General features: G+C 47.8%; 1 protein-coding gene across 2 annotated transcripts in view; it reads left to right on the top strand.

The window, feature by feature from the left end:
* The window catches only part of Runx1 (RUNX family transcription factor 1), a 223,697-nt gene that overhangs the window by 174,311 nt on the left and 40,162 nt on the right, over positions 1 to 9,224 (top strand). Inside the window, exon 6 of one of the 2 annotated variants that reach the window (XM_021184936.2) lies at positions 6,525 to 6,716. The exons of the other annotated variant lie outside the window; for it this stretch is intronic. Within the exon in view, the coding sequence (XP_021040595.1) occupies positions 6,525 to 6,716 (192 nt within the window). The remainder of the gene's footprint in view (positions 1 to 6,524; positions 6,717 to 9,224) is intronic. 2 annotated transcript variants of the gene reach the window in all.

Genomic DNA, 9,224 nt, shown 5'->3' with positions numbered 1-9,224 from the left:
CACACACACACACACATACACACACACCACACACACACACCACACACATATATACACACCACACACACACACAGTCAGAGCTCTAAAGACTGTCTTAATGGTTAGGTGGGGACAAGCTCTAAAGACCAGGTATTTGCCTAAAAGAAACACTAAGGAAATTGAGCCAAGGCATCCCATGAAGTTGTTAAGAAGCAGCAAGCGTAGAGCCATCCAGTCAGCCCCAGCAGAGGAGATGGGGGCGGCAGACGTAATTGCCATGGGTGCCCTTGGGAGGAATTCACCTTAGTCCTTTAATTCCAGACTTGCAGATAAGGAGCCTACAGAAGAGTCTGCAGGAAGCACAGACTTAGGACAGGGGGTGCCAGATGGGTAGTGGTGTCTCCTTCTCAGCAGGGAGGAGTCTGAAGCTGCATTAACACCCTGGCCCTCAGGGGCACTCTGAGCTCTAACCTGCTACATGTCCTAAATAGAACAATAAGCTCTGTATGAGCACCATGGTCCCTGCTGTGGTCACACTCCCTCTGATGGCAAGGCAGGTCCCGCTTCTCCCGCAAGAATTCTGAGGAGTCTCTAACTCCATGCTACTCAACCTATGGGTTGCAACCCCGCTGGCAAACGTCTCTCTCCAAAAATATTTACATTATGATTCATAACAGTCGTAAAATTACTGTTATGAGGTAGCAATGAAAAACAATGTTGCAGTTGGGGTTCACCACAACGTGAGGAGCTGTATTAAAGGGCCGCAGCATTAGGAAAGCTGAGAACCACTGTTGTCACCAAGGCCATCTAGCCACAGCAGGAGATACGACAATCAGCAGGAAGAGCCTCTCTGTATATACCTAAGAACGTTTTAAAAACAGGCCAAAAGATCACCAGTCTTCACACCAAACGGGGCCATCACAAAGTGGCCATGAACTTAGAGTACAACCAGCCTTTGGTAAATATGAGCCCTGCACATGCCAACTCATTCAACAATGAACAGAAATGTTCTTCTTTAAAAAACAAACAAACAAACGCATGTCTATTAAGCGGGAAGACTTTTCTTCTTGTTGTTCTCCAAAAGATACAATGTAAAAAAAAAAAAAAATCTGAGTTTCAGACAATGGAAAGAATTCAGGAAGACATGCATGGGTTGTAGGTACAAATATGGGGCCGTTTAGATCAGAAGCTTGAATGCCACCGGCTTGGTAGTATACAGAAATCAAGCAATCAGTCACCCACATATACTGAGGTAGGGATTGTAAGTGGTATTTTATTCTCCAGCTCTCTGCAAAGCAGAAGTCTGTAGGAGAAGGGAAGTCATGGAGCTCGTGGGAAATTCACGGGCCGGGGGGGGGGGGGGCCCCCCCCCCCCCCCCCCCCACACATATACCTGGCACCAGCAACAGCGGCAGCNAGCTCTCTGCAAAGCAGAAGTCTGTAGGAGAAGGTAAGTCATGGAGCTCGTGGGAAATTCAGGGGGGGGGGGGGGGGGGGGAGCCCCTCCCCCCTCCTCTCACACATATACCTGGCACCAGCAACAGCGGCAGCACACAGATCTTTCTAGAAACTGAAGTTCTACAGGTCTTTACATTTCCTAGCAAGAGTCTCCAGGTGCTCCGGGCGTAGAGATCCCTCAGAGGGCTGCAAACCACTGTGCCCCTCTGGCCCTCCTCACCCATGGGTCACACTGGGGACAGAAGTGGGACAAAGAGGAGTGCATGACCTGTGATCTAGTCTCAATTGGGTTGTGTCTCTGTATTTCTTCACTTAGGCAGGGATGGGGTCACCAAAATCAAAACAACTCATTCTGGGTGCTCTGGGTGTCAGATGGGAGGACTGGGGCACTGAGGGTGGGTTGGGACCCGTATTCTTCCTCCATCTGGCTGTGTGAGATGGGTTAAACGTTATAACCTCTCTGAACTTGACTTGTCATCTGTCATTTTAAAAGATATGGCTGATTTCTCTGGTCCTTTTCTAGTTCTTCGGTGTAACAGCTGTGTCCTGTTTTCTTGGCATGATGGCATGAGAGGAAATGAAGAGACGAGATGAAACCATCTAAGTTCACATAACATCAGACAATCTGTAAAAACATACACATATAAAATGTATTAGGGTATATATTAGCATACATCATATAATATCATTGCACGTTTTAGGTATAGCATGTGGATTAATTTAAATGAAGTTTAATTAATTTAAATGTTTGCTAAACTGATTTTTTTCTCTCTCTCTTCCTCCTTTTACGATGCTAGCACTGAGACTTGGGGCCTCGTGAATGTTTGGAAGCAGTTTCGCACTGAGCTACATGCCCAGTGCTTTGTAATATGTGAATAATATGCAATAGGAGACGGTATTTCTCAACATTTAATTAGCTGGGAGATAGCCGGTTTGCTGGTCGGAAGGCTTGTCTTACTTGCAAGACAGTTCAAGGAAGGGTCAGAGCTGAGTTCAGTGCAGTTAGCCACTGACTGGGACACAAAGAAGGTGAGGTGTTCTCTACACTGCCCTTCCTCTTCCATAGTCATAAAACTGCCCCAACCAAAGAAGAGTGAGCCTCTTATACCCAGATCATGTAGCCACCATTGGGTTGGCTGAAGGATATTTTCTGAAATGCAGATGTCATTTTAAAGGTGAATATATAAAATTCACCATTAATTTTAGGAGAACCACAGTTTACACACACATACACACACACAAAGAGAGAGAGAGAGAGAGAGAGAGAGAGAGAGAGAGAGAGAGAGAGAGAGAGAGAATATTTTCAGTGTTGCCATTTTGTATAGACTTTTCCAATCTGCTCAGCAGGACAAGACTTTCAGTATATGCCATGTGATCTATCAAGAAAACCAGAAAACTGCGGTCAGAAATAGGAGCTGACAGGTTGGCTAATCAAATGTTTCCAGGAAAATCTGGCAATTCCACCTCATTGCCTTGATAGAGAACCAGATGCTCTATTTCAGTCATTTCCAGCCACAGACCACAGTGGTGCCCTGGCAAAGGCAGCTGAGGTGGTAGTGAGTTGTGCATGCTATTCTGCTCTGTTTTTAACAGAAAGAAGATGGCAACTGACCTCATTATCTACCATAAAATACAATAACGTTTAGGGGTGCTCTGATGGGCAGCCACCTCAGGGAAATAGAGAGATCTGTCTGGGATGGAGCCACTGGGCAGAGTAGCATGAGTTTACTTTATTATAGCTTTCTCTTCCCATTTTTTGTTGTTTTCTAGGCTGTGCATTTATATTAACATTCTGAGTTGAGTGTTTTCTCAAAATATGTAAAAAAATAATAATAGAATATCTGGGACCTCCTTTCAGCTCTGTGCGAGCTTCAGAAAGATGCACCCAGTACCTTGTGGTCACAGCTTGAAGCCCCACTCTGCAAACCTTCACGATGGACTCGCAGTGAACTTGAAAGCCCAGGTTACCAGAACGTGTGTGTTTAGTCTACGTTACAGTCCTCCGGTGGTTTGATCCAGTGTTGAATTCCCTGTTACCCTCCAGAGCCCAGTAATCAGTAAGAGTGAAGCGGGGATTTCATAGTGGGCACTTTCCATACTCCTGCATTTAAAATTCAGGGGGCAAATTGATATTTTAATAGCATGCAGATCCAGGAAACTAAAGACATAAAGCATTCATTTTCCCCCAGCCTGAGAGTTTCCATCGGAAGCTCCTATGTTCCATGCAAAATATTGCTGTTTGGCACACAAAGCCCAAGGGTTTCAGAAGAGAATTAGGGGCTCTTGATTGTAAATGCACTTGGGGCCACGCCTTGAACATGATGATGCCCTGAGTTCCCTGGGTGTCCTGGTGTTGCAAATCTCTAACACCCTGTGAACGTGGGGTTCAGGCTTTCTTTCAGGCAGAACCTCTCCTACAGACTCCCAGAATGCACACGGGGAGAGCGTGGAATGAAGTATTCCCTAATCCAGAGCATTAAACCCAGCTCGAGACTTTCTAGACTCATGGGGCTTAGGAAGCAGCTCTGAGAAGCCGGGCCCAGTCATTCCTGCCAGAGCAGGCAGTCATCAGTTAATCTCTGTAAATGACTACAATTCTGGCAGGTGTCAGCTGCTATGAAAACAGATCACATATTAGGAGTCCTTTTTTTTTTTAATTGAGTAACGAGGGAAGAGAAATAAAAATAATATGTCACGTGTGTTGGCCACATAGTGGCTTGCCCGCTTGCCACAAACAGCTAATTCCTGTTTAAGTTCTCAGTGATCAAGTCCCCAAATGTACAGAGCCAGACACTCAGATAGCCATTCTTCAAAGGCTGGCCAGAGACACCACCATAACTAATGCTCTGACTTTAGAATGATCATGCACACAAGTGAGGGGGCACGCACACACACACACACACACACACACACACACACACACACACACACACATGCCCTTCCTATGGCTACACACTGTCCTTCATGGTGTTCTTCCAAAATGTCACTGGGTGCCTCAGGAATGCAAGGCTGCAACACAGACAAAGCCTGCTGCAAGCTCTTGCTGACCCACATTCTTTCTGAGACCATACAAGCTATCCAGCGTCATGTTTCCCACCTTCCTCTTCCTTGACTGGCATGAGAGACCACGGCAGACACTTAAAAGGGGCCGCATCACGCTTTAAATGGCTTTAGAGCTTGAATTGTTTTCTGTGAGAAAGCTTGAGGTTTCTCAGGTGGGATGAGGAGTGGGACTGACTGGGTCGCAAAGAAAAGAAGAGGAAGGATCCAGAGAGGGCTGCACACGGAACTACATATACTAAGACTGAGCAAGGTAGAAGGCTCTAGAAAAAGAAGTTTCTGTACTTCTGCTGGTAAAAGGCTGGAGGGGGTGGCTCAGGGACTTGGCCTCTTTTGTCCATAGAGCTTTAAATACTCCGGCTACAAGAGGCCTCTCCCATGCGCCCCGGCCGAGCCTGCGTGACTCAGGGTGTTTGTGTTTGAGTCCAGTGTTGTGAGCTCTGAATGACAGTCCAGATTTGCCGTGGCGATACGTGGAAAGAGCGAGCGCTGCATGTGAACTACACAAATATTATGCTTAAGCTTTTTTTTTTTTCCCTCCATTTGGAGCCAAACAGGTCTTGTCAGTGATAAAAATCGCTGCAATATAGTGGGCCCTTTTTCTGGCCTGGAATCTGAGACCGTGTTGGCAGTGCCAAGGAGGCCCCGTAGCAGGAAGAAATAGCAAGCCGCGGGGATTTGAAACCATAACACAACTTCTACGACATAATTTTATAATTGTTGCAATCGGGAACTAGGTGGTGGGCGGGGTAGCCTTGTAACCACTCCTGTGCTGGGAGAATGGTCCAGGGTCCTCTGTGTAGCTCTGGGCTGGGATGGGGTAGCAGCAACAACATTTCTATGGGCAGAAGCCAACGGCTTCCCCTGTGTTGTTGTGAGGCTGTGTACAGGAGGATGATTGTGGCTCAGGCTGTGTAACCATTGACAGGAAAATGGCCCTGGCTCAGTCAAGGGTTCTAGTCAAACAAACCTTGAGAATGAGGAGGAAACAACTAAGTCGGCCTCTTAAAAGGAGGAATGGATCTCCACTGTGACTGTGTGGGAGGCTGGGCTCCTCTACAATCTCCAGCCTGTATGATACTTTGAAAGGGATGGAGAGAGAGAAAAAAAAAAAAACTGGAGGCCCAGCCCTCCTGACTGGCCCATGTGGATGCCCCTACTTGCTGTTTCCTGGTAACAGAGACACCTACCACCCTTACAAGACAGCATCCCACCTTGCTTTCATTCCCGAGGCCCTGGGAAAATCAGCAGATCAGCTGGCCACTCCCTCTGAGCTCCCAAGGGCCTGGCCTACTAGAAATATTGGAACAGACCCAGGCTGCACCTTTCTGCCTACTTCCTCCTAGGGATCCGCCCAGGGAGTGGGCTTCAGGGAAGAAAGGATGCTTCTGAGGAGCCTGTAGGAAGGAGGAAGGGGCTTGGGTGTGTGAGGGCAGAGAGGGATGCCCTGTGCCTGCCTGCATGTAACAGGAAATCTCACTCCTCAGCTGTGGGTTTGCAGCTGCACCCAATTTCCTGTTGAAGGGACACGCTGCTACGTTCCAGGGCCCACTCTGGCACCTCTCAGACCTGCTGCTCAGGTTTTCAAGAAGGCAGGGCATTCTTGACCCCAGGAGGGCACCTTTTTTGGCTGCCACAGTTCTGTTCCCAGCCCAAGGCCCACAGCCAACAAGCAACGGGCTTCTTACCCAGGGCCACCATCGGCAGTTCCACTCACTAGTGTCTCTCGTTCTGCCCACCCGAGGGGATGTGCGGAGAGCTGTGGGCACCGAGTCCCAGACTGAGGCAACAGCCAGGGACCAGTGGGCTGAAGGAACCTCAGCCGGCTATCGGAAGGATAGCCCTGGTTCCCACAGGCAGCCAGCCCAAGGGGCAATGTCCAACAAGCTCACCTTGGGGGTGAAGGGAGAGGGAGGGGAAAGATAAGAAAAGTCCCCTCCACAACACGTTTTCTGATCTCTTCCCTCCCTCCTTCCCTGCCTCCCTCTCCTCCTCCTCCTCCCTTCCCCTCCCGGTCCCTACACTAGGACATCGGCAGAAACTAGATGATCAGACCAAGCCCGGGAGTTTGTCCTTTTCCGAGCGGCTCAGTGAATTGGAGCAGCTGCGGCGCACGGCCATGAGGGTCAGCCCGCACCACCCAGCCCCCACGCCCAACCCTCGGGCCTCCTTGAACCACTCCACTGCCTTTAACCCTCAGCCTCAAAGTCAGATGCAGGGTAAGTACCCCACGGAGCCCACTACCCTCTGTCTTTGCTGGAGTCCCAGGCGCAGAAAGCACCGGGGCTGCCAGGCCTTTCTGGGTGCTCTAAGGGAACTGCTGAAACCCCGCAGCATCAGCTGGGAGCTTAATGAGGAAAACGCTGTTCCATCTGCGGAGTATCTCTACTCTGAGAAGTGTGGCTGCTGAACGTGGGAGGGAATCGTGGCTGTGGAAGCCATATGTGTACATGGCTACACGCGTGTATCTCTCTTGGTACCCTTGCAGTTATCGGTTCCAGGTATCAAACTCCACAGGAGTTCAATATGTCCTAGTACTTGCCTAGGCCTGTGAACATCATCCTGGAGACTGTAATCCGTTCTGCGGCTAACATCTAACATGCTATTCATGCTATGTTGACAATCACTAAGTTATATTACTTAAGGAATCCTGACGAAAATACATTTCAATATGTGTACATTTAAAAAGCTGTATTATCAACCCACCTTCAGTTTAATCTTTAGCTATAGAACCTACAGATACAAATAGCCTCCTGTATAGAAGCTGACGAGAGGTTTTTGTAAGACTCTTTTCTACTATGTTGTTTTCTTATCTATCCATTAGTCTTGAAGCCACGATACACACAGTTGCTTGCATGTATGTATGTATGCATGTATGCGTTATGTATACATGTATAAACACACATACACATACAAATCCAGCAAGGGATTTTTAAGTTCTTGTCGCCTTTAGATTTCATGCTAAGTTTTCATTTAATATCTCTTCTTTCAAAATATGAAGAAGGAGGCATGCATGTGTATGTATGTGGTGTGGGCTGTATCAGGCAGAACATTTTCAGCTCAGTAGTGTGAGTTCTGTTCACTCTGTGGGCCAGTCACCAGTGGCAAACATGCTGTAAGATGTAATAACTGCACATAGCCTCTGTGCCAAGTTAGATAATGCTCACTGCATTTCCCCAGTCGGACGGCTGACGTCGGAATCTGTTTGTTCAGTGATATACCATTATAATAACTGAAAGGCAGTTTTCTCTGTGACACAGCTATTTATATGGCATGCTTACAGCAATACTCCTGCAGAGATGCAGGCCTGGGCAACTCGAATGAAGGGATGAGCAGCCCATACAGAGAAAGGGGCAGAGGATGGGCAGCAGGAGTGGGGCTCTGACCTTCACAGAAAGCAAAGACTAGTGTCCTCTGAGCTTCACAGGAGACGTACAGGCAGCATCTACTTGATAAAGTTTTTATCTGAGCCGATGGCTGTCTCTGGGGAGAAACACATGCAGGGCTCACAAATAGGCCCACATTTTCCAGAATGTAATATAGAAAGCCTATACCCCCAGGCATGGTGATACAGTTCAGTTACCATAGTACTTGCAGGATGGAGACAGCAGAATCAAGAGTTCAAGGCCAGCCATGGCTACGTAGCCAGCTTGAAGCCAATCAGAGATACATGAGACCGTGTTAGCACAGCATGGTGCCTCTCTTTTATATGAACAGACACAAAAAATTAGGCTTTCTTCCTAGGTATGTTTAGAAAAAGGCCACACCAAAATCCTTAGGTGTTTGTGTGTGTGTGTGTGTGTGTGTATGTGTGTTTAATAGTGACAAATAATCACTCAAAATACCCACACTAATTTTCCAAGGTCCCACAGTGCAGCTCGGTGGTGAATTGAGGCAAATGACACTTTAGGTGAGATGGATGGACTGTGGGAGAAGGAGATGTCCAAGGACATTTTTCTGCCTTCTGTTTACCCTCACTTAAGTTCACATACGTTTCCTCCGGGACCCCATGTCTAAAACCCAAAGAAAAGGCTGTTCTCTTGCCCTCTCCTGGCTGCCCTGAGCGCCAGTGAGCTGAGAAGGAGGCTGGTCTTTTACTTACAGACAGTCAAACCCAAACTGGTAAGCGTCTTGAAAGCCAGTGCCAAACCATGCAGGAGCAAAATCAGATGGTCGCCTCTGCCTGCCTCGTGAACCTGGACTGCTTCTGTTTGCCATCTTACATGCCTCGTCCCTAGAAACTGCAGAGGGTGGGTGGGGGTGCTCAGGGGAGCCCTGGGCCTTTGGATCCGCCCACCTGTGCACAGAGGCATGGTCATGGACAGGTGGGTGTGCATCAGTGGCTCTCCAGAGCACTGCACTTGCTCTTAGAGTGTCCTAGGGGCTTGGTTGGTACTCTGAGAAGATGTGTGGACTATATTGTGGATGTTTTTTTTTTATTTCTCCAGTATATAAATTTAATAAGCGGGGATTTACTGGCCTCCAGGCAGACGCGCGGTTTCAAACCTCATTGAAGATATTGCATATAAAACCAATTTCTCTTTCTTGTGTTCTCTCTCCCACCTGCTGGGTTTTTCTCCTCTCTTCTTTCTTCCTTCTCCCTTCTCCGGCTCTCCTCTCGCATCTCTTCTTTTCTTATAAGAAAGTGCTATTTTATTCAAATCTAGTTTTGAGTGGACTCCTGATTTTTTTTCACCCTTGAAATGTAAACATTAACAGGGATAGTG

Source organism: Mus caroli, chromosome 16, assembly GCF_900094665.2.
Source record: "Mus caroli chromosome 16, CAROLI_EIJ_v1.1, whole genome shotgun sequence".
Lineage (NCBI taxonomy): Eukaryota > Metazoa > Chordata > Mammalia > Rodentia > Muridae > Mus > Mus caroli.
The sequence above is the reverse complement of the archived record's forward strand: the minus strand, read 5'-3'. Positions and strand labels throughout refer to the sequence as shown.